Below are 26,611 nucleotides of genomic sequence, written 5' to 3'. Positions count from 1 at the left end.
TTACTACCCTACCTGATACCATACTCTAATTCAGTATCAGCCTTTAAATTCTCCTTGGAGAATTCATCACAAAGATTAAACTTTTAATCCTAGGATAAAAGAAGGGAGGGACCAGACAAAGTGTCCAGTACTGCCAACACCTCATTGTTCATGAGTTCATCTGCAGAGTGACATGGTTAATTTTGTTAGGAGCCATTTGCTCACCTACTATCGAATGGAATTTTATTGATAAAGAATGCAATTACTGTCCTGGGTGGAGGCTTAGCACCACAACAGAAGCTGATAAAAGCTGGGGATAGGAAGCATGAGAACTACTTTTTCCTCTGTAAACATATTGCTGTCACAAATGCATCTGCTTGCCTGTAGCAAACTAGTTTCTATTTATATTAGGTGTTTGTAAGGTGCCTACCATCCTGGCATCTCTACCAAGCAATTGGAGACTTTACTGCAATAAGGGAAGTGAACAATTCTGACAGCAATTGCATATCTATGGTAGGGACTAACACCCTGATTCACTTACATAGGGAAGTATGTGATATCCTTACTCATCTTAAGTAGTACATTATTCTGGGAGAAGTCCCACTGAGTTCACTGTAATTTTCTTTTGCAGAATAAGTATTCAGAAGTTGCAGCTCATTCTACTGAAGCTGTTTTGTTTTTCCCATCCAGAGTAAGTTCCAGGTCCTGTGGCCCTTACTCATTGAAGTCTATGGGGCTATTCATGTGAGGAAGGACTGGGTTGGATAATTGCATAGTAACAAATGTACTTAGCATTTATACAGCAGTCTTCTCACAAAGATCTCAATGTACTTGACAAAGCAGGGTGGATATAATTAGCCCCCTATCCTAGATGTGGAAACTGAGGCACAGAGATTAGAGACAGAGTGACAGAGCCTAGAATGAAATTTGGGCCTCCTGACTCCCACTCATTGCCCTATTCAATGGAGCATAGTGCCTTTCCATAGTCTTTTTTCATGTATTGGGTCAGGCTCTTGGCCTGCTTGTCGCAGACTGTACTCAGTCATGCAGGGCAGTAAGGGGAGTTACTCCTCTGCTCATGGGTGCCAGGTTTGTATAATTTTTGGTGGTGCCCAGAACGGGTCCAAGCAGAGACATCCCGTCCATAGGATGGACTGGGGCAACCGCCCTGGGCCCAGTGCTTCAGGTGGACACGGGGTCCATGGCGGCCTGGGGGATTCACGGGGGGCCTGGTGCTGGCAGCAGCAAGCGACCATGGTGCCAGCCCGCTCCGTTGCTCCCGGCGTTACTTGGGGGAGGGGGCAGAATCTGGAAAGAGGCGGGGCAGGGGTGGGTCGGGGCGGAGCAGGGGCAGGAAGGGGTGGCATGGGGTGGGGCAGAGCAGAGTCACTTGCTGCTGCTGGGACCAAGCCTCCCGCTAAACCCCAGGCCACCCTGGACCCCGCATCCCCCTGAAGTGTGGAGTCTGGGGCAATTGCCCCAGTCCTTCCTATGCTCTGAAAATATAAGCCGAAACATTTGTGGAGCTGGGCCCACCTTCCTGAATATTGGTGGAGCACAGGCACCATGGGCCCATAAACTTGCCACCTATGCCTCTGCTTGGCCATACTCAGATTCCTTCCCCAGGGCTGGTGTAGCAGAGCAGGGGCTACTTGCTTACTACTGCTCCTCCCTGCAAGCAAATGGGTGGTGAGAGGGAGGTGCTGTGGCCCCACAGCTTCCTTCTCATTGTGAGAAGAGCCTCCATGAAAAGAGGTGAAGTAAGTTACTCCTCTCACAGACGCAGTGGGTAGGAGAGAGGGAACTGAGACTCTGAGAATCCCAGTTTTTTCCCTGAAGTGGTGCAGTTATGCACTAGCCTTTGCTTAGGCCAGGCTGTGAAGTTACAGTCTAGCCCTATCTGATAGTCTCTGCACCCTTGGACTCACGAGCAACTCAGGGAAAAATATTACAGTAATTGCAATATTATAATAGCATTTCATATAATAAGCTACATTTGTTTGCTATTACTCTAGGCCTAAATCTTGCAGTTCCTACTCAGAAAAAACTCCCATTCACTACAGCTATCCTAGCAAGGACCACAAGCTTTTTCCTGGGGAATTTAACAAATAGCAATAAAAACCTGAATTATACATATTGACACCATGACTCTTGTGTGAGAGCCTTTCGTGCCTTTGCCACTTAACAACTGGGCAACTGCAATGTTGCTCTATATCTGATGTCCAGTCACAAGCTGAGGCTAGTGCAGAATATGACAGCCCACTTAATAAAGAGCCTTTTTTACTGTGAACACCTGAAGCCAGAACTCTGGGATCTTCATTTGCTGATTTTTTTAAAACTTCTTGATTGAGTTTAAGGTGGCATTTTTGACCCTTTAAAACTCTAAATGGCCTGGGAGCAGCCTACCTGAGAAACTGCCTCTTCCACATGCCCTAGTACCACAGATGAGATCAGCAGGTGCATTCAGTGTAACAGAGAGAAGTCTGCCAGCTGAGCCTCTCCCTGAAAGCCCCTTTCTGTTGGGAATACTCTTTGCACTAGTTTAGAATAGCCCATCTATTTGAGCGAGTGTTAGATAATGGAAGAGGAAATCTGTGAAGGGAAAAGTATGTGGTGTTGTGGGAGCATTAATCCATATGTGCTTGGCTGAGAGAGACCAAATCTAAACAGTCTCAGGCTTTCTTCTTTAACCATCAGAAAGCAATCCCAAGCTTACTCAGATTGAAACCAGGAGACTCAGTCCTGATTAAAATTGGATGAGTGTAAATACTTGACCACACCATCTGCAGCCCAGGATGCTACCTTGATGAGACTGATCAAGAAACTGGGTGCAGAAGAAACAGAGCATATTCAGTTGTTTCCACATGCAGTTGAATTGCCATGATTCTAATCTCAGTGGGTTTAATGCAGGGAGATAATTCTGCTGAGAAGGGTCTTAACTATTGAACAGGAGTATACACATTTGGGGTTTGATAGTCCCAACTGGACAAAATCTTGCTCAAGGCCAGAAAATGACCAGATCTGAACAAGTGAGGGAACTAATGACTTGTCTGGAGCTATGATTTTGATTTTCAATAATAATTCTGGCTAAGGATAACTTACATAGAAAAAGGGGGTGGGGGAATTGTGAGGAGATGTCTGCTATTTCTTTAAAACTTTGGTGTGAAGGCGGATGGAGGGTGTGGTGGGGTTGAAGGTGTGAGTTAGGTTCTACAGTGAAGAATGAGAAAGATTAGCTTTAGGGAATATATAGTTTTCCCTATTACAATAGAGTTCCATGTTGTTCTAGAAGACAATTACTCTGTAAATCTGTACTGTTGTCATGTGACATCCACAAGAGAAGGGCACCTGCTGTGCAACAACTGAGGAGACTCTTTCCCTCCCCCCATCACTTGACTTAAGAGACATGTTGGGAGTACACCTGCTGCACAATAACTATGGGCTTTCCTCCACCATCTACATAATATGTTCACCCGAAGAAGGGTCTGTAATAGCTGGTGGCCTCTCTCTTCAGCACTGCAAACTACACACCTGCCAGAGGAACAAAAGTAGCAACCTGCCAAGCCCAAATGTGGGATGTGATATAGGACAAAGATCCAGAATGGGGAATATAAAAAACCATCCATGCAGAAAATTAAAAATGCTGTGGGATTCCTTACTTTAGTGCAAATGACTCCCTCTATAATGTATGCAGTGTAGTTGTAGCTGTGTCAGTCCCAGGATATTAGAGAGACACGGTGGATGAGGTAAGATCTATTATTGGACCAACTTCTGTTGGTGAGAGAGACAAGCAATTGAACCACACAGAGCTCTTCTTCTGGGCTGGGAAAGGTATTTCTAGCATCACAGCTAAATGCAAGGTGGCACAGATGATTTATTATTTATTTAGCATAAGTAGTTAGCACATATTGTAAGGGACCATTCAAGGCAGAGTGGCCCATTATCAAACAACTGCAACCCATACTTGATGCAGACCCCATCCTGAAAGAAATCTTTCCTGAACCCCCACTTCTGGCCTGAAAACAACCACGTAACCTCTCCAACTTCAGCATCAGATGCAAGCTCCCCACAGAGCAGGACACACCAACTCAAAGCGGCATCAGACCCAGCCAGCACAACAGATGCAAAATGATAAAAGAGAATCACCCCTTCACCTGTGGGTGAACACTTTTCACAAAGTGATCACTCTATATTTGACCTATCCTCAAAGGAAACTGGCACAAAACTTTCAAAAGATTAGCCTGGGAGCTTAAATTCATTACTCTGTTGGACACTACAAATCATGGACTGAACAGAGACACTGGATTTATGTTTATTACAACAATCTGTAACTCACTTATCCCTTTTTTGTCCTGTGACTGCAGAAATGTTAACAACCACTCTACCTTGAATGGCCCCTTAGAAAATGTGCTTACTACTTGGGATAAACAATCTGTTCCACCTTGCATTTAGCTGTGGTGCTCATACCTTTCTCAGACCTGAAGAAGAGCTTTGTGTGGGCTTGAAAGCTTGTCTATCTCATCAACAGAGGCTGGTCCAATAAAAGATATTACCTCACCCATCTTGTCTCTCTCTACAATCTCAGTTTTAGGATTCTTTATTTCAGAAGTAAATTATTTTCAACAGTAAAAGTGAGTCAGGAGAAGTGACACCAAGTTTGTTGAATGTAGGTAAGTTTGCGACTAAATGAATAACATCTCTCAAAATAAAGTACAGTGGAGTGCTATGCAGAGAAGGTGTCTTTTTGCGCAATAGCTATGGGTGTTTCTCCATTACTCTCCATAATACATCCACCAAACACACTGGAGTTAAGAAAGCAGTTAACCAGGCTGTAAGCCACTGTGAAAGTCTGCTGCATTTTGCAGAGCCCATATCCCATTTCCTTCACATTATTTCTAAGTGGAAGCACTTAGGGACCGCAGTTTCATTTTGAAGCAGTAGGAAGCAGCCACTTAACAGGCACAGACAAAATTCCTGCAGATTCCCACCTGCCTCCCCCTCCTCAATCTCTTTCAGGCCTCAGCTGTGCTCACTTCCATCTACTAGCATTTGTGGGAGTCACCCAAGCCTCCAGAGCTGTAGGCATCGAGGGGGGAGAAACACTTTATCTGTTTAAACATTTAATGTCAGAAATAGCCAAATAACACTTAAAAAAAAGTTTTGCTTTGTTATGACTCAAGTTATTAGTCAATGTCCTGCTATGAGCCCATCTAGCTCATCTCAGTTATGTGGAGATTAATGCTTTCTCTTTCACTTGGAGATTAATTTTAAACCAGTTTATTTCTGAGCCCCTCTCAGGAGGAAGGAGTTTGCTCTGCGTTGCAGTCGGGCATCTACCATCAACCCCTCGTTCTGGATGCAATTGGAAGGCATCTCCCTCCTGATGAGTGACTTGGCTGTGTCTTTAAGTAATATAGTTGAAAAAGAAATAGCCAGGCCGGTTTGAAATCCCCTCAGTGAAATTATCCTAGAGTGAGAGAGGGAGCCCTGGCAGGGCTGGGGAGGGGGGAAATACCCCACCCCCAAAACCCTCCCTCCAGCTGTCCCAGGGCACACACTGCCCTGCCCTGCCCTGCCCTGCCGGAGCCCCAGCTGTGGGGCACTTGCTTGGCAGCAGCCTGGGGGCGATGCTGGTGGGTGTCTGTCAGGAGGCAGCATCCAGCCTGCCTCGCTCGCCGCTGCAGGAGAGAGCGAGCCAGACGGAGAGAGGGAGCCTGTCTGCAAAGTGCTGCTCCCTGGTGCTCAGAGCCTGCTCCGTCTCCAACTCTCATTCATTTTGCCGGCTAACATGAGAGATCATGGCCGCCTTCGGGCTTCTCAGCTATGAGCAGAGACCTCTCAAACGCCCCCGGCTGGGGCCGCCCGACGTCTACCCCCAGGACCCCAAGCAGAAGGAGGTGAGAGCCCGAGCCCTCGGCTGCGCCGGGCGGGGGCTCCGCGGAGCTGGCGAGGGGCAGAAGTTTGCCCGGCGGCCACCTGAAGGGGTGATGGGGGCGCGGGTCGGGGGGTGGGGTGGTGGGAAGGGAGCCTGCCGGAGCGGAGCTGCTGCCAGTGTGGGGGGAGCCCTGAACCGGGGCGGTGATGCCTTCACTGGGGGGCTGCTCCCAGCCTGGGCCTGAGGCAGCCCCGGCTGCTGCCGCCCCATTCCCCTCCCCTCCCTAGTGAAGCCTTTTAAACTTTTGAAAAATGTCGGCTGACAAGGCAAGGCAAGGCACCCCCCACTGACTTGCATTTTCTGCGGCGAGGCTGGGCAGGCATGACAGCTCTCTGGACCTGTGAGAACAGGAGACCCCCTCCGCTGGCAACCCTGGGGGAACTGATTTTCCTTCCCTCCCGCCTTCTGGGGCAGGAAATTCTGACCCAGAGGAGATGGACAATCATTATAGACGGACAGAGGCTTGTCTATGTCCATGGATGCTGTAGCGCAATAGGCAAGTTATTTGGCTGTTGGTCAATGGTCAGTAACATCTGCTGAAAAAAAAAGCTGTTTGCTTGACTTCTAGGTGCGTTGCTTCAGCACTCTGGGTGCCACTAGCAGGTACAGTGCAGTAACCATGGCATTCTGTAGGTAGGGTACACTGCAATTAACAAGCAATTATTTAAAAATAATTGCTTGTTAAAATAATCACTCTGCTACAATTTGTCATGGGACTTGTTTATTTTTTGACTCACCTGCTTCCCATCTGTAGTGTTTTGTACAGGTTAAAGCTTCAGTCACCTGTAAACCATTTTGCCTGGGTGACTTTCCTTTTCTTACTGTGACCTCAGCCAAATGGTAGTCATTGCCCTCATAGATATTTTGAATGTAATTGAGGGAGGGAGGGGAAAACAATTACGTATTAATCAGCAAAGATAATTGAAATGAGATGGATCCTCAAATTTGTTGAGGTAAAACCTTCTGGGAAGTGCAAGTGTTCATGTCCTTCTGTTACAAAAATTTGGTATTTTTCTTTCTAAAAGTGCACTTTAAGAAAATGTGCCCTCGAATTGTTAATCTAGATTGTAAAATTACAAATCCCAAAATAACAAGTAACTCTTAAAAGAAAAGGAGTACTTGTGGCACCTTAGAGGCTAACAAATTTATTTGAGCATAAGCTTTCGTCAGCTACAGCTCACTTCATCGGATGCAAGTTTATGCTCAAATAAATTTGTTAGTCTCTATGGTGCCACAAGTACTCCTTTTCTTTTTGTGGATACAGACTAACACGGCTGCTACTCTGAAACCTGTCATCAAGTAACTCTTAGGCAGTGCTTGCTGATGTGTTGACTTGCAGGTAAACCAAATAGAGATCTGAGACCACAGAAGTAGGGATAATGATTCTAATTTCAAAGGGCAGCTGGATGCATGGCCATCTCAAGTGAGAATTTATTAATTACTAAAACATAGTTTCTTAAATCTTAAGCAGTGGGCTCTGAGTGACCTTCAGTTCTAAGGTAAGATGCAGCCCAAGGAATTCAGAGACTTGAAAATGTATTTTTAAAACTTGGTCAAAGGGGGAAGGGGAAGGACGAACCATACTTGCTGCTCTCAAATATTATCCAAACATTTGATCATAGTCTCTATGCTGCTGTTGTCTCTGGTAATATAACAAAAACATATCTAGAATTATGGTTAATTCCTTTATTGAGGACTTGGGAGAGTAATTCAGGACGGGCAATATGTTCTAGTTGGTGCTTCTCTGTAAAATCTGACAATCCATTACACTGTCTGTCAGTATATCTGCTTCCTGTACATTTTTTTCCTTTTGCCAAGAAGATTTCCCCATTTCACCTTTATATTTCTTTTATGTTCAAAGCTCCTGCTTCAAGCTGATTATGCCTTTGGCTGTCTCTAAAGTCCTGGGGTTTGATCCAAAGCCCATTGAAATCCGTGAGAGACTCGCTTTTTCTATTGACTTTGTTGGGCTTTGGATCAGGCTCATGGCCCCTTGTGTGGTATGAAGGCCACGTACTTCCATTCCCTGCTGTTCCTCTCCTTAGTAGCTGTATGTACTGTTCCTAGAGCACTTCCAACTTCCACCCTTTCCCCACATCTTTTTTCGGTGAGTTCACCATTTATGAAAGTTGCCAGCCTGAGTCCTGGAGAATGAATCTCTCTAGTTATCTATGGAGCAAGTATAGCATGGGCAGCAGCAATGTAAGATTCTCCAGGTCACCTGGTTATCATGGCCCATTCAGTCTTTGGTTTCTTTGCTGAGACAGCCAGCAAGGATGTCAGTGATGCTAATTTTGATGGTGATTTGCGAACATGGACGCATCTGCTATGAATTAGACTTAAACCACCAACTGATTCATATAGGTCACCAAACAGTCATCAGATTGTAACTACTTCTGGTGACGGCTGACTTCAGATGGATTTGGACTAGTGATTTAGATAAAAGCTCCACTTTCTATCCCATTACCAATCCTCTGAACTCTTGTTTCTTCCGGCCTCCGCTTCCATCCCACATGCTGCCCTTGTTGTCATATTTATAAATAAAATTGTAGGTTACCATTATTTTGTGACACATTATATATTTTTACAAGTGATCTTGACCAAACTTACAGAACTGTATTTGGACTAAGGTGTGACTACATACACAGATCAATTTTTAGCTCAGGAATGCGATATATTTTTAGTTAGGAAGTGGACTGATTCTTGCAGATACATTTTATACATATGCAGTCAGTTACAATAAGCGTGATAGTGGTAAGTGTCCAGATGGTTAATATTTAGAACACATGCATGGGCATATTAGTAAGTAGAAAATAACTGCAACCGGCCTATTATTTGCCATGAGATAATTGATTGAAGAATAACTTAGGGGGAAGACTTGCTCACTTTATGTTCACATGTTGCATTGCTATGTGTTTGTTGCAGTGAGCATACACAGTATGAAATTACACTACCAGCATCACTCCGTCTCTGTTGTTAAACCATAGTCATCATTTTTGGAAAGTGGTAATAAGCTTAAAATGATTGATTGAAGAAAAGTTAGGAGCAAGTTAGAGTAGATATTTTTGATTAGTGTGGTGTCAAAAACCATCATTTCATCCTTTACCAAATTCACACTCCATCGAGAACAGGCAACACCTCATATGTTGAATTGTCAAGCTCTATATCTCAAATCTGGTTTTACAGTAAGTGGATGCAAATATGAGGTATTGTAGGCTTTAAGACCTGGTGTTCAATGTTTTTTACAATTGGTCAGTCTCTTTGGAATTAGTAATTACTTACAGATACAAAAGGATGGTTGAAGGCACACCTTCAACTTAAAAATCTCACTTCTGTCTGAATATTTTTTTACCTAAAACTGCTATAAAAGAAAGATTAAAGAATTATTTTTTGGTGTATTACTTTGGACAATACTTGGCACTTAGAAAGTTTCACTGTGTATTCAGCTTCATCTGTTGAATGACTGCATTTTTCACATAACATAGGAGAGAAAAACACTGAAAAAAATTAAGGAAAATGTGATTGCAGGGGAACTCGGGGCAAGTGCAGTACCTAAACCTACGTTTTTTCCTTTTTTTAAAAAAATGCTTATTAGATTTCAAGTTGACAGTGTCCTTTTAAAATAAACTCAACTCACATTAAATGCTGTCTAACACAGATCTAAGGCATAACACTAAACCTAAATAATACAATACAGCATTAGGGCCAGGTCCTCCCTGTTTTGCTCATATAAGTAGTTCCATTGACTTAAAAAGCATTATAGAATTTCATCCTTATAACTTGTATGAAGGAGACTATTAAATCTCAAAATGATTTACAGAATCAAATTCAAAGTATAACAATTTTGTGTCATGCACATCACTGTTGTATTTAAGAAGTGCCCCCAGTAAGGAAGGGGTTTCCGTTGTTCTTTCCAAACTAGAAGCATACAGCATGACTCTTCCCGAACTTCAGTTCTCTTAGGTTTAAAATGCCTCCCATTACATCCATAACCAATACTTTATTTTGTTTCAGATACTGAATTGTTTCATCCAGCATAACAGAGAAATCTATCCCAACACGATTCCCTTATGCAGGTTCAGAACATGCCTATTCTTCTTAGGCCCTTTGAAAGTACATGTAAATCACTCCTTTCTCTCATGCTCTGCGGATCCATTTAATATGTTCAGTGTGTAATCTTCACAGCCTCTGATACACTCGGCTTTAGAGCTCAGTGTTTTCCCCTTTCCAAAGTAATGGAAGCACCATTCTGAATAGTTACCCTAGAAAGCACTAATTGCCATATTAACATTAAGACTAATCCTCCCCTGCTTCCTCTCCCACCTACTTGCAATGTATTGCATCATCCATAAGAGGTAACTAGTATAATATGTTATCTATGTGCTTTCTCATCTGTTTTAGGGAGTTATTTCTTGATCTCAGTTATAAATCAGCTGCACTACTATAAACCATGTATATGCTGGGGATTTGTGCCAGGGCAGCCGCATCAGTGGCTAAAATCACAGTATAGACATGAACATAAGAACGGCCATACGGGGTCAGACCAATGCCAGGTGCTCCAGAGGGAATGAACAGAACAGGTAATCACCAAGTGATCCGTCCCGTGTCGCCCATTCTCCGCTTCTGGCAAACAGAGGTTAGGGACACCATCCCTGCCCGTCCTGGCTAATAGCCATTGATGGACATATCCTCCATGAATTTATCTAGCTCTTTTTTGAACCCTGTTATAGTTTTGGCCTTCACAACATCCTCTGGTAAAAAGTTCCAGAAGGTGACTGTGCGTTGTGTGGAGAAATACTTCCTTTTGTTTGTTTTAAACCTGCTGCCTATTAATTTTAGTTTGTGACCCCCTAGTTCTTGTGTTATAACACTTCCTTATTTACTTTTTCCACACCAGTCTTGATTTTATAGACCTCTCTCTCATCCCCCTCCTTAGTCCTCTGTTTTCCAATCTGACAAGCCCCAGTCCTTTTAATCTCTCTCAACAGAAGATGTTCCATACTGTTAATTTTTGTTGCTCTTTTATGAACCTTTTCTAATTCCAATATATCTTTTTTTTAGATGGGGCGACCACATCTGCATGCAGTATTCAAGATGTGGGTCTACCATGGATTTATATAGAGGCAATATGATATTTTCTGTCTTATCTATCCATTTCTTAATGATTCCCAACATTCTGTTTGCTTTTTTGACTGCCGCTTCATATTAAGTGGATGTTTTCAGAGAACTATCCATGGCCTTACTTAGGAAGGGTTTGGGTACCCGAACTAGTACTTTAGCCTGGGAGTAAAGGCCCCAAAATCCAGTCCCTCCGTTTGTCGCTGCTGCCGGCTGAAAAAAGGAAATATGTTTTTGTGAGAGTTTAGGCCAGAGCTGAAATTAATGAGACATTATACATGCTTATCAGCTAAGACATCTGCTTTTTCAGTAATGTCTGTTACCTTACAAATGCCTACAGAGAATATAAAGATAGCATTACAAATGTAGCTGAACATGTGCAGCTCTGACTCATTCACCTGTCCTTATTGGTACATACTCTGGATTTAATTCTACATTTTTGTATTTCATTTTTTATCTCAGTTTTGTTTTCATTCTTAGACTGGAAAAATAAACACAAAAACACAGAAGCTGATCATAACAGCTTGTATACTGTTAATTTTTTATATAGAGCATTTCTAAAATGTTTAATAGTAATCCATTAAGTCTGAAAATGCAATCCAGGTTTAATTTCAGTGTACTAGTCTTTGTCTATGACAAATTTGTTAGCAAATGACAGAAACAGGTTGCTATTCACATTTTATATGAGAGCGAGAAAATACCTGAAATAATAACAACAAAACTCTTCCCAGCTCACAAATGGTTTTGCAGTTGTGTGGCTCAAAATGTGATTTTTTTTTAAAAAAAATATTGACAGCTCAAAGTATTGTCTAATCACACCTAGTATTTTACGGGGGACGGGGGAGAAGCCTCAAATTGCCCATTTTAAAATTAAGGTTGGTATGTGAAGGTTTGAAAGACAATCTAAATGTGTACTCTCAGACCTGAGCCTTCCTTTAGATATGCAGTTTATATGTGTGTATTTGTGCTGGTATAGTTTATAAGGAAAAAACCCAGATACATGAGGTAGATGATAGCTGAAGTGAGTGGAAAGACTCCCATTGACTTCTGTGGTCTTTGAGTCAGGCTCTTAATATTATGCTGTAATCCTAATTCCCATGATGGAGGAGACGTTGTCTTTCTGATATAGAACTCTCAAATTTGATGTGTAATAAAATGCATCCTTGTACATCTCAAAAACAGCTTGTGTGTGTGTGTGAGTGAGAGAGAGACACACACACACACGGTTACTTTCTCTGGGTTTATGTTTTATCGCTTCAAAGAGGTTTACAAATGTTAACTAATCCTCATAGCAACTGTATGTGGTAGGTAGTTAAGTGTTCCTGTTTTACAGAGAGGATGAGGGTCTGGCACTGGCTATACCAGCCTTGTGTTGAGTTGCATTCTACGCCCATGGGCAGAATCAGCCCTAAATGCTTTATACAAGGTCACTAGGGTGTCAATGTGATTTGAACACACGAGTTCCTGGCACACAATCCCGTTTCATAACCACTATAAATCACAGCTTCATAATAACTCATTTCTAACCCCTTGTAGTTGCTTTGTGTGGTGTCATCAATGAAATACCATGTTACAGCATGTTAGCACTGTATGCTGTGTTTCTTTATCTCCTAAATCCAACTGATAGCACTAATTCCTTCATATATGTTGAAAGATGACCACACCTCTGTTTGAAATCTCATCAGTCAAATGGAAAGAAATTGTGTTAGGTGTGTTTCAAGATGGCATGTTGAATTAATCAGTCATGCATTTACTTACTTACACACACCCCCCCAGCAGCAACTTCTGCAAATGGAAATATAGCCAATCTAATGGACACTTCAATTAACACATATAACTAATGTATTTTGCACTTTAGTGATAAGTTTTGTACATGTTTATAGTTAAGGATCAGTCAGGATTTTCATGATAAGTGGCTCAGGTCACTGTCTCTTATGGGGAAAACCAACAGGTGGGAGCCAGAGAGGAGGAGAACTCTCCCCAACATCTCTATGCTGTAAATTGACGAAGTTCAAGCTGTACCCAGCTACTATGTCAAATCTCTTCCGTGCAACAGTGCATTGAAGTTGTGTTGAAGTGTCCTGAGGCTTTGTGCGGCTCTATGCCACTCAAAGCATCATCGAAGCCATCATGGACTGGGAATAATGCTTTGTCTGTCTTGTAATATTGTACTAAAGAAAAAAGGTGGAAATGTAAAATGCTTAAAATAAAATAAAAAAAAAACCCACCAGACTTCATAATTCACATAAGGAAGAGAATCCAGAGTTTAATATGGAAAGTATTTATTGTAGCTGTACTGTAAATAGTGGCAAAACAAGTGCCTGTTAGTGCTGGATTGTGCATTTGAGCCTTCACAGCAAGGGTGGGGGCAGAAACTCCATCTTCCTTTTCCAGAAACACAGGCTTCTACCACTTCAGCTTAAGAGAAACTTCCTTAGCTCTTAGACATATAGGTAGAGCACTATGCGGATACAAATTTGTATCCACATCTGATGTGTGATCCACAAAAATGGTCTGGATAGCTGCATCCGTGGATGTAAAGGAGATATCCGCAGATTTGTAGGGCTCTATATACAAAATTTGTATCTGCATCTGATATTCAATCTGAAAAAATGGTCCGTGGATATCTGTGGATTTGCAGGGCTCTACGTACAGGACCGATGAGACACAAGCCAGTAATTCTGATTCTATCCGGTTGACGGCAGTATCCCACGCACATGAGCCAGTTCATTAGTGTCCTTTTATGCCTGTTGTACTTAGATTGCAGGGGGCCACACCACAGTGGCTGAATGTGACTACTATATATTATGCAATATCTTCTAGACACAAGAATGAGTAAAGAATATTATTTTGCATTTCCTTTCTTTTGTGGGTTTAAGTTGGTCCCCTTTAAATTTAGTCCTCTGAAGGATTCTCTCAGGTTAAAAATTACATTTTTAAAAATCCGTTGTTTTTAATAACACTATTAAACTGAAATAATTTTAAATCTAATTTGCCATTCACCAGTTCTGCTGTCTGTTTACTTCATATGCTTCATTTAGCCTGTATGTCAAAATACACTGGGCAGTTCCCATTTTATTTTTCCCTGTAATTTTCTAGTCATTTACTTTCTGATTCTCCTTCACTAGCCCAATGATGCAGTGACTGAGTGATAAACATTACTGGAGAACGTTGCAAAAGAGTCTCTTCAGATTTCAGCAAATTAAAAACAAATTCTTATACAACTATATAGTCTGAAGTACCCCACAGTGATCCTTTAACATTGTTTGAACATAATTATTTATGGTGTATTTGTATTCAGTGTTCTCTCTCTGGATTCAAAAACACTAATTGAAGTAGGCCTGTCATGTACTAATTGTGACCCTAGGAGCACCCCGATGCCAGTTGGCAAGGGGCTCCCTGGTACATAACAATAAAACTCAGCTGGCCTGACCAGCTCAATGCACTTCATATGCTGTTGTCATGATATTTATCTAAAAGGTGTTGTCATGGAAGGTGGTATGGACAAACTGGTAACATGCTGGTCCTGAAAATCATTGCATGGTGTATATATGGGGCTTGTACAAAGAGTTGTAAATGTGTGCCGGAATTCTGTTAAAATGTGTTTGGCAAGCAATGCATAAACCCAGTCTGCCCTAGAAAAAGGAATATGTATTTGCTTGTCTGACCTGCCTGGTTGTCAGACAGAGACAATGAAGGTACGTATAAGGTAAATAAAGCTAACAAGCAGGGGAGAAGACAGCATGGTATCTGCACCCCAGCAGGTTTTGTCTGGTCATACTTTTCAAAGAATATATTTCAAAGGTTTACTGGCCTATAAAAAGATGGGAGAGAACACTTATTTTATCTTTCATGGAATCAAAGAAACCAAGTGCTTTGAGCTCTGTGTGTTGGGTCTTGGCTAAAGACCGGGCCAACTATGCTATGCCCAACTATGCCGGGCCAGCTATGTAGTGAGAGAAACTTCTTTGAACAGAAGACTCTAGTTTTGTTGATTTTCAATCATAGAAGTGTATTTTTAGTTTGTTTGTAACCATTTCTGTCCTTATTCCTTATACGTGGTGTCACTTAAAACTATGTCCTTTCGTTAATGAATTTGCTTTACTTTTACCATAAACCAACTCAAAATGCTGTGATTGAAGTGGAGAGTTTAACCCCAGTTTTTACTATCTCTTTAAAGGAGCAGTAAAGTTTTGTGGGTGCTACTGTGGGAGGGGCTAAGCACCGCAGAGAAAGACATATTCGAGGTACTCGGGAATTGGAGCTCACTCATTCTTACCAGCTAGGCAAGGTTTGGACTGGTAGAGTCCTGAAGTTTGTTGGCAAGGCAAGGTTTGGACTGGTAGAGTCCTGAAGGCTAGGCAAGGTTTGGACTAGTAGAGTCCTGAAGTTTGTTGGCAAGACAACCATAGCTTAGCAGCAGCAAAGCTCACACTTGCTGAGACTCACAGGGGTAACACACTGGCTCACAGTTCTGGGAAACCCAGCAGATTGTCGTGCTAATATTCTGAAGGCTCTTTTGACTGCACTTGGTAGGTGTTGCAAGACTCTACCATACAGTGACAATGGCAGTATATGAGGAGTGTAATAATGAAGGACAGAAATAAGTTCAGGGCCTGACTTTTTCTTAGAGGTGTAGAACAGCTGCAACTTCGATTCAAACTATGGAAGGTGAGGATGCTCTGAACATCAGCATTCTAATGTATTATCCTTTTCAAAATTTCTTACCTTTTATAAATGCTCAGCTACTATGGAGATGAGTGTTCTGAGTGCATAAGATGGATCTCAAAAATGCTCTGTAAAGCAATTAAGATTTAATAAAATTTGAGCTCAGCTACTCGGATGACTATTTAAAACTACAAAACAGTTTTAAATCTTGATTGGGCTTGCTTGGGGGCGCTGCTTGACATCTTGAAAGCAGGCTTGACGTCCCTTCAAGATCCTGCAAAATCCAGTGCAGTGCAGTACAGTGTGTCTCCTCATAAGTGACAGCACTGTGTGGCATTCCTGTGTTTGTTGCTTGGAGATGGCTTGATTTTCAAGCTAAACCAAGTGATAGCATGCTCAACCTTTGTACATTTAGTTGTGTGCAATTTAGGGTTGTCTACACAGAGAAAAGCCTCGGTAGCTGGTGTGCACTAGCTGTGTGGACACTTACTGTGCACTGGGTGCCTTTGTGTGCATTAGTTTAATTGGAGATGTACTAATCTAAACAGCTTGAGGGCACTAAGCAGTGTCTACACAGGGTGTTTGTGCAGAGTAACTAGTGCACTTTAATTTCACATGCTAGCTTCCTGCACGCTAACTTCTCTGTGTGGACAAGTCCTAAGTTTTTTACTGATGTTACATAACTAATTTGCTTGGCATTTTTTTCTAACAAAGTTGTACTTTCAGGATCTGATCCTGCACCATTAAAGGAATTGGTATCTCTCTTTGACATTAACAAGAGTGGGGTACGGTTCTTATTTCTGAATTTTTTAACCTTCCTAGTATGATGGGTGTTCAGTTATATGAATATGATTGGTTGAATTAAACTAGGGTGATATATTTGAATCTTTTGATGGTATCTGGTACCTGGATTAATTGACCTCTGTTCTTGGTATGTTAAACTTCATTTATTAAAATCAAAAGCTGATTGGAAAGAAATTAATAAAAAAGTGAACCACTCCTCTGAAGCCCCACCTAGCTCTAAATTTGTTTGAGGCATGGATTCATTTAAAGTTCTTGTATCTGAACTGTTGTTTGACCAAGAAAAGTCAAACCAAAAAACTACAGTATTTGTGGTACCACTTAAACTTCAGCTCATGACATGGGTCAACAGTATGTAGGATATTGGAACATAATGTCACTTACGGACAGATTTTCAAAAAAGCAGAATTAAAATAAAAAGACAAACAGCAAAACCTTTTGAGGTCATCTATGCAGTGAGCAGTAACAGTAACAAATATATTATTTTTCTTTGCAACTTACTTTACATTTTATTTGTTTGCTTAGAATTAGGGCTGTTGATTAATCGCAGGTAACTCACACTATTAACTCAAAAAAATTAATTGCGATTAAAATATTAATTGCAATTAATCGAAATTTTAACCACAGTGTTAAGACAATAGAATACCAATTGAAATTTATTAAATGTTTTTGGATGTTTTTTCTACCATTTCAAATATATTGATTTTTATTACAACACAGAATACAAAGTGTACAGTGCTCACTTTATATTATTTTTATTACAGATATTTGCACTTTAAAAATGATAAACAAAATTAATAGTATTTTTCAATTCACCTCATACAAGTACCGAAATGCAATCTCATCGTGAAAGTGCAACTTACAAATGTAGATTTTTTTTGTTACATAACTGCATGCAAAAACAAAAAGATGTAAAACTTTAGTGCCTACAAGTCCACTCAGTCCTACTTCTTATTCAGACAATTGCTAAGACAAAAAAGTTTGTTTATATTTAGGGGAGATAATGCTGCCAGCTTCTTTTTTACAATGTGACCTGAAATTGAGAAATCACATGGCACTTTGTAGCTGGCATTGCAAGGTATTTATGTGCCAGATATGCTAAACATTCATATGCCCTTCATGCTTTGGCCACCATTCCAGAGGACATGCTTCCATACTGATGACGCTTGTTAAAAAAAAAACCTGAACTCCTTGGGGGAGAATAGTATGTCTCCTGCTCTTTTACCTGCATTCTGCCATATATTTCATATTATAGCAGTCTCAGATGATGACCTAGCACGTGTTCGTTTTCAGAACACTTTCCCTGCAGATTTGATGAAACGCAAAGAAGGTACAAACGTAAGATTTCTCAAACCAAGATTTAAGAATCTGAAGTGCCTTTCAAAATCTGAGAGGGACGTGGTGTGGAGCATGCTTTCAGAAGTCTTAAAAGAGCAACGCTCTGATGCGGAAACTACAGAACCTGAATCACCAAAAAAGAAAATCAACCTTGTGCTGGTGACATCTGACTCAGATGATTAAAGTGAACATGTGTTGGTCTGCACTGCTTTGGATCATTATCGAACAGAACCCGTCATCACCGTGGATGAATGTCTTCTGGAATGGTGGTTGAAGCATGAAGGGACATATAAATCTTAAACGCATCTGGCATGTAAATATCTTGCAACGCCGGCTACAACACTGCCATACGAACGCTTATTCTCACTTTCTGGTGACACTGTAAACAAGAAGCAGGCAGCATTATCTCCTGCAAATGTAAACAAATTAGTTTGTCTGACTGACTGAGCAAGAAGTAGGACTGAGGGGACTTGTAGGCTCTAAAGTTTTACAGTGTTCTATTTTTGAATGCAGTTATTTTTTGTACATAATTCTACATTTGTAAGTTCAACTTTCATGCTAAAGACATTGCATTACAGTACTTGTATGAGGTGAATTGATAAACGCTATTTGTTTTTTACAGCACAAATATTTGTAAGAAAAAATAAAGTGAGCACTGTACACTTTGTATTCTGTGTTGTAATAGAAATCAATATATTTGAAAATGTAGGAAAACCCCAAAAATATTTAAATAAATGGTATTCTGTTATTAACAGTGTGATTAATAACAATTCATTTTTTAATCGTGCACTTAATCGCAATTAATTTTTTTAATCGTTTGGCAGCCCTATTTAGAATCCTTTTGATCACTTTCATCTCTTGGTTGGTCTAATTTTCAAGGCTGTCTTGGGGGATAGTGTAGGTGGGAGGAGGGTTTTAGCACTTTGTTGTACTCATTTAAAATTCAGATTAGTGTTTCTGGCTGGCTTCATAAACCCTGCAGAGTGCTCAGAGTTCTCTTAAATTCAAAAATACTGTAGTGAATAATTCCTATGTTACCCTTCAGACTTCCCAGAAATACTCAAAAGCTCTGCTCCTTGTTGAGGATAACAAAATAAACCAAAAGGGGAGTTTCTAGGTCAAACTCCTTTTGGAAGACTGTTTTGCCAAAAAAGATTATAGTCCATATATTTTTGGAAAAAAAAATGTCTTCTGCACAGTATTTGTTTAGTTTTGGTGAAGTTTAGGGAGTTGGAGGAGGCTGTTAGAGCAGGTCTTAATTGGCAAGTTACACCCCCAACCTGTAAAGACCTAGGTATGTACATGCGATTAGTTCACCGAACTCAGTGGGATTACTCATGCTTTTTTGAGTTCTTATTGTCCCATTAATAGGACTGTGCACTTGTTTAATGTAAACACAAGCATAAATCTCTGTAAGATCAAGTCACTGTCAAAACTTTATAGTAGTGATGATCTCTCACCGTAATACTCCTACTGCAAAAGTAACACTCCAGAAGAAAGAAAAGGAGTACTTGTGGCACCTTAGACACTAACAAATTTATTTGAGCATAAGCTTTTGTGAGCTACAGCTCACTTCATCACTTATTTATGCTCAAATAAATTGGTTAGTCTCTAAGGTGCCACAAGTACTCCTTTTCTTTTTGCGAATACAGACTAACACAGCTGCTACTCTGATTCGAGAAGAAGTAGGTTGAACTGCAAAAGGGGCACCATTGCTTCGTTGTAGCTGATTATTCCGGCTGTTTCAGTATGGGTAGTAAAGATCTGTTTCAGTTGTGGTTTCAGCCACCGAGCTGAAATGGTTGCATAGAAAGTTTCAGCAAAGCAAAATATGGTACAGACCATTTCTCTTTGTACCTGTCATAAATCAGATGCTGTTTTTGCTCTGTGCTCTTGGGGCAGGACTACATAGGATGATGTTCTTAAACCCTGCCACAGATCTCAAGTCGGAATGAAGCTGCCTCTGTAATGCAGTGGGAACATATTTTTACCTTTGCTCTCTGAACTGCATTGGTTTCCTGTTTGTTTCTGGGAGCAATTGGAGATGTTGATTCTAATCTGTAAAGTTCTTTATTCTGTCTGACATCATGTCTCTCTCTGCACCATCACAACACATGAGATGCTGACAGTTTCTAGATATGTGATCTGAAGGGCTGGAGCAGAGAGTCCCCAGCTGTGGGAGCTCTCTGCTTTGGGCAATCCAAGAGCGCTTTCAAATTCACTGGTTTTTTTTTCAGAGGGACATGCAAGACACAATTTTTAGTCCAGATCTACTCTGGTTATTGATTGTCCCTGTGATATTTATAATGGCTTGTTAAAGCAACAGTGCTGCTTGTGCTTTCTGTGGTGAACAGTTTCATTTGTTCTTTGTTAACTTGCGTCATGCGCCCAGCTGCCACAGCACAAGTGCATAAAAATATAGAAATGTTATCCCTTCTGTTTCCTACAGCTTCAGCTGAAAGCCTTCAGGTTTCTAATCCAAAAATAATAAGAGTTCTGGGTGCCTCTGAAATGTGTCTTGTGCTCTTTGGATGGTATAACATTTAAATACCTTCTGAAAGCTTTTGGTCATTGAGCATTGTGATGCATTCAGGTAAGTGCCAGAATTAGCTCAGGAGTGTAGCCATGTCGTTGGATATGCAGCATCCGCAACTTTTGATGCCAATGTCTCTCTTCTGTAGTATTGGTAGAAGGACTGGGAGGCAAGGATCAGACATATAGCTCCATTTAGCAATGAGAAGTAAACCTAACTCTTGCCCCTCCGCCTTAAAAATATGGAGCCATCTTTGGAGAGGTGGGATAAATGCTACTGGCTCTTCAGATGTGAGTCTTGAAAGGCCTAAACTGTATGTAGAAGTGCTTTGTCATGGGATTTCCCTTTTACGGGCCAAACTAAATACATCTTTGAGGAAGGGGGTGGGGAAGCAGATGGAAAGGTTACATTTGTGTGTGTAGTAAGACCATGTTTGGCTTTAACAATACACTGGAGAACTTCTTTATGAAGATCATGTCATTTTAGAAAATGGCCCTTGTAGTGCAGCCAAGAGCAGTGAGACCGATAATAGGGTCATCTGCGAAGTAAGTGCTGATAATGGAAGGCAGTGGTAGTGATGGCAGCTTGAATATTTATGTTCGGTCATTCTCCTAAGATGATACATTTGGGGAAAAATATATATGTAAACATGTTTGTGTGTAGAGAAATTCTAGTGCCTCACGTGAAAGGGCTTTGCATGGGGAAACAGTGTTGGAGCTGATGGGAACACAGGCAGGCCATGGAATCCTTTTGCCTCTCACTCCCCACCAGAACAAAAGAAAACCAAACCAATAACAACAACAAAAACTTGCAGATCAGTACAGTTCATTGGCTGTAATGCTGAATACAACCTGTATGTAACAGACAAGCCGGAGGCCTGGCACCTCTATCACTGGGTCTCAGTTGGTATTTTGTGAGTTACGGTTTTTGGAGGGACTGTGTGACTGTTGAGAGCAAGTCTTGCTGGGAATGGGGAAGCAGAATATAAAAGGCAGGTACCACGTCTTGTTTGCCAGTGTGAAGAGAGACTTGCAAAGAGCAGCATGCTGATGAGGTTCTCCAGTGACTCGAGGCCAGCAAGCAGAGTTCCCAGTAAGGGGCCATGCTAAGGCCTGTGGAAGGAGAGGTGAGATGGGCCAGTGTAGGAAGTGGGTCACAGAGAATTATGCATGGAGTGGGCAGCTGTTTTGCTGCTGTAAGATGTTAGAGGTTGGAGCCTCTGATTAGAGGGTGGCACAGGCTTCCCTGTGGTGCTGCCTGACAGTGGTAGTGTACTGGCACCCTGGCAGTGAAGAGGAAAAAGGGCTGTTGTGATACCACTGGAGCAGAGGGGGAAAATTCCAGACTTGTGTGGTTTTCCTTTGGGCCTTTGTTTACCCCAAAAGGGAATGCTTTTTAGTTTGGTCAGAGGGTCTGACCGCCTTACCAGTAAAGGCAAGCAGAGGTGTAGATGGAGGAAACAGAGGCAGGGGTCCACCTAGCCTTGCATGTACCCCATAATGGAGGTTTGTGGCTAGTGGATCTATCCAGTTCCTGGACCTGGATTTATGTGTGTAGTCAAGTCCTGCCACACTCTTGGCTAACCCAGAGCTCGCCCTGCTGCAGAGCTCAGCCCTATGGCATACAGAAGACTGTGGAGTCACACTCTGCTCTGTCTGTGCTTCACGTCCTCCCCTCTCCCAAATAGTAGAACCATATTTGGTTCTATTGTGTGTGGGCTTGATGCGCAGATACTTGTGTTGCCGGCACCCAGTGCCGAGAGGCTAAACAACAGCTGGAGTTGGTTCACTACCCGGTGTGCTACACCCAATAATCACAACGGGGTGGAGAAGCAGAAAAGTTTATTTGCAGCTGCAAAAAGGTACAGGGAGAATAAAATCTCAAATCCTGCACACCGAGCAGGAAGTTACACAGGCTTTTATACATCCTTTTTCCCAGCATACTTATCCAATAGCAAGCTGCCCTAAGTATCCATATAGCCAGCCAATCCAGTTCCCAGCTAGTGCCCTTGTTCTCTGTATCATTTCTGAAACCATACATAAAGCTGCTTTATTCAGCATTGTTCTTCCATATCTGCCCTGTTTGGCCTTGCTTAGTTTCAGGCAGTCTGACTCTGCAGCATATTGTTGCAGATTCTCAGCATAACTGCTGTGTGTGCCTCCAGGCGGGGGGGCCAAGGACAATTGGGCCTAGTACACAGACCTGCTGCGAGTGCCTCCAGGCGGGAGGGGGGGCCAAGGACACTTGGGCCTAGTGCGAGGGGGCTTCGACACTCATGGTCTTCCATCCCCTCGAGTTACCTAGTGGCCATGACCCAGTGTCCCCAACACTTGGATGATTTGATCTCCAGGCAGTTTCTGTTCTTCCTTCTTTCCTCTTTTTATAGGAACCCTCCTGCTCCAGCAAAAATACAGACAGGTTTGAGCTGAAGCCTGGAAATCTGGAATTAGGAAGAACAATTTCATGTAAATGGGAACAAGAGTTGCATACTGTCATCTTCCCTTTTCATACAATTTTAGAGAAAGCATATGTAGAGAATACACCGTCTACGTGCAAAATATACAGTGTGACACACCAAGACTTGCTTTTATAAAAATATGTTTATGCAAATGATCAAATTTAAAAAAACCTAAATTCTAAATTTAATTCTTTGTAACTTAAAAATATGCTCTTTGCAGGATGAACTTACTGCAGTGAATGTAAAGCAGGGTTTCAATAATCAACCAGCCTTCTCTGGAGATGAGCATGGATCTGCTAGGAATATTGTCATAAATGCCTCAAAGGTAAGGCAAGGTTTGTTAGTTTGCTGGAATACTGATTTACAAACATGTATATTTTACCATTTAAGTTACTCTGTCTGGAGGATGGGGGGAGGGAAAGTGGTCTACAATTTGTAAGTCAACAGTGGTGTTTTTTGTTGCACTGATTGTTCTACACTAAAGTCTTAATATTTGTAGATCAAGATTGGATGTTTGTCTAGAAGATATGCCCTAGGAATTATTTTCAGGAAGTTCTGTGGCCTGTGCTATACAGGACGTCAGAATAGAAGATCAGAATGGTTCCTTCTGGTCTAAGAATCTGAGTATTGAAGTTAATTGTGAACCTAGTGTAAGAATGTTGAGAGTAAATTCCAGTTCTTCAGCTGGTTACTGTACTGGCCTTCAGATGTTAATAATAGGGTTGTAAGTAATAACCAACATAGATTTGTCAAGAACAAATCATGCCAAACCAATCTAACTCTTTGACAGGGTTACTGGCCTAGTGGATAGGAGGGAAGCTGTAGATGTGATGATCTTGATTTTAGTAAGGCTTTTGACATAGTCTCATAAGCAAATTAGGGAAATGTGGCCTAGATGAAATTACTACAAGGTAATTCAACCGGTTGAAAGACCATACCCAGAGTAATTATTAATGGATTGCTGTCAAAGTGGGGTGGGGGTGTATCTAGTGGAGTTGCACAGGGGTCTGTTCTAGACCTGGTACTATTCAATATTTTCATTGATGACTTGGATAATGGGGCATGCGCAGGGGGGGGGCAAGCAGGGCCATGCCGCCCCCCCCAAATAATCAGCAGGGGCACAGAACTCCTCCTGGCCCCGGGGCTGTGGCAGGGAGCGCGAGCTGCTCCCGGCTGCAGTGGGGACCCTCCAAAACAGGTCAAATTCAAATTCCTGTAGATGCCTCTGCTTATATTTGCAGATGACCCCAAGTTGGGAGAAGTTGCTAGCACTTTGGAGGACAGGATTAGAATTCAAAATGACTTTGACAAATCGGAGAATTGGTCTGAAATCAACAAGATGAAGTTCTTTAAAGACATGTGCAAAGTACAACACTTAGGAAGGAAAAATCAATGTAGAACTACAAAATGGGGAATAACTGGCTAGGTGGCAGTACTGCTGAAAAGGATCTGAAGATTATAGTGGATCACAAATGGAATGTGTCAACAAAATGACGCAGTTTGATAAAAAAGAATATCATTCTGGGGTGTATGAACAGGAGTATTGTATGTAAAACATGGGATGCAATTGTCTTGCTCTGTTTGGCACTGGTGCAGCCTCAGCTGCAGTACTATGTCCAGTTCTGGGTGCCACGCTTTAGGAAAGATATGGACAAACTGGAGAGAGTCCAGAAGAAAGATACTGAAATGATAAAAGCCTTAGAAAACATGGTCTCTGAGGAAAAGTTAGAAAAAACTGGACTCCTTTAGTCTTAAGAAAAGAAGACTAGGCGTGGGGGTGAGAGGAATGTGATAAGTCTTCAGATATGTTAAGGGCTGCTATAAAGAGGACTCAGATCAATTTTTCTTCATCTCCACTGAAGTTAGGACTAGAAGTAATCAATTTAATTTGCAGCAAGGGAGATTTAGGTTAGGTATAAAGAAAAGCATTTGAATAGGCTTCCAAGGGAGGCTGTGAAGTTCCCATCACTGGAGGTTTTTAAAAACAGGTTAGACAAACACCTGTTCAGGGATGGTCTATGTAAACTTGTTCTTGCCTTAGCACAGAGAGCTGGACTAGATAACTTCTCGTGGTCCCTTTCAGCCCTCTGTGGAAAAAAGGGTACTAAAAACTGAGTACTGTTTACTTGACATAATACCAGATTGTAACATTTCAACCTGAAAAAGGTAATTACTTTTTGTGTTCAGTCTTATGTTTTCATGGTTTATAAAGGCAATAATGACTTTCTTTCCTTGTAGGTAATCATTGCTGGTGTAAAGACACCTGCCTTGTGGTGGGCCCTTAACTAGTCCAGCTGTTTACTTACTGCCAGGAAATACCTTCCCCATCAGCCATTGTTGCTGCTTGTTTGATTCTATTCAAATGAAGATTTTTTTAAAATGTAGTTTTGAATTGGATTTACTAAAACTTCACATACTTTTTTTATGAAGAAAGCTAAGCAAAAATCAAAGTACTGTGAAGCTCAGTAAAATATAAGTAAAAGTCTTCTAACATGATAATTACAGCTTATAACTTAATTTTTTTTTTAAAACAAGGTTTTTCAAAGGAAACAGAGAATTTCTTTTTTCCTCCTCTGTTCTCCTCCCCCACTTTACTACTGGGAAAGGAGGTGGGGGGGAAGGAATTATTTATTGATGGAAAAACTGAAGTTTCAGGCAAAATGAAAAAAACTTTATTGCATTTGTAATTTTTAATAGAAAACACTTATCTTCAGGGCTGGTTGGAAAAGTGATTTTATTGTGATAAGTAATCAACTCTTTTGTACACAGAGGACATGTAGCTGTTTGGAGAAGCATAAATATCAAAATATGGTATTTGCCAATTTATTCTTTTAAAATATTAAGAGATGCATATACAAATTGTTTGTATTGACAAAATACTAGTGCATTTGTGCTACGTTCTTGTGGCTTTCGTATCCTGTAGAACTGCTACCTGCAGACACTTGCTGTGTCATTTACCCTTGAATTAGTCTTGCATTGAATAATATTGTACTGTGATGAGATCTTAACTATTCAAAAATACAAACTTAAAAAAAAAACAGTTCTGAGGAAATGCTCATAGCTATTAAAGCTGTTTTATTCTACACAACTTAAAATGTGTTCAATGTCTATTTTAAAGCCTTTTTGCTGAAATTAAAACTTAACCACCTGGAAACATTTTCCATGAAGATTAAAAAGCCCCCCTCAAAATGGTTTTAAAATATCCATCTATAATAGCTTATGTTGTGATGAAATACTTGTTTTGAGATCTAAATAAATTTAGATAACCTTTTTTTTCTTTATCCCATCTTTGTTTTTCCTGCTGTTGGTAGGGCTGCCAGTTTTAGTTGTACATATATTCCTTGAGGTTTCATCACATGACATAATCTGTAATTAAAGATTAATCTTTAATTCCTGGAGACTGCAGGACAATCCTGGAGGGTTGGCAACCTTAGCTGTTGATTGAACCTGAGATTGCTGAAATACTGTAAAAGGCAGTTCCCTTGAGCATTTTTGGCTTAGAAATAGGGCTGTCGATTAATTGCAGTTAACTCATGTGATTAACTCAAATTAATCACAATTAAAAAAATTAATTGCGATTTATTGGACCTTTAAACAATAGAATACCAATTGATATTTATTAAACATTTTTGGATGTTTTTCTACATTTTCAAATGTATTGATTTCTCTTCCAACACAGAATACAAAGTGTACAGTGCTCACTTTATATTTATTTTTTATTACAAATATTTGCACTGTATACGTTTGTAAGCTACACTTTCATGATAAAGAGATTGTACTA

The 26,611-nt window shown here is 41.1% G+C and overlaps 1 protein-coding gene across 2 annotated transcripts in view; it reads left to right on the top strand.

Annotated features, from left to right (window-relative positions):
• The first annotated feature begins 5,071 nt into the window (after positions 1-5,071).
• The window catches only part of MED12L (mediator complex subunit 12L), a 330,957-nt gene continuing 309,417 nt past the window's right edge, over positions 5,072-26,611 (top strand). For both annotated transcript variants that reach the window (XM_043522369.1, XM_043522368.1), the window contains exons 1-2: positions 5,072-5,876; positions 23,051-23,155. In XM_043522369.1, coding sequence (XP_043378304.1) covers positions 5,778-5,876; positions 23,051-23,155 — 204 coding nt within the window. In that variant the 5' untranslated portion in view covers positions 5,072-5,777. The remainder of the gene's footprint in view (positions 5,877-23,050; positions 23,156-26,611) is intronic.

This window comes from Chelonia mydas, chromosome 9 (assembly GCF_015237465.2).
Source record: "Chelonia mydas isolate rCheMyd1 chromosome 9, rCheMyd1.pri.v2, whole genome shotgun sequence".
NCBI lineage: Eukaryota > Metazoa > Chordata > Testudines > Cheloniidae > Chelonia > Chelonia mydas.
This window is presented reverse-complemented; position numbering and strand designations above follow the sequence as displayed.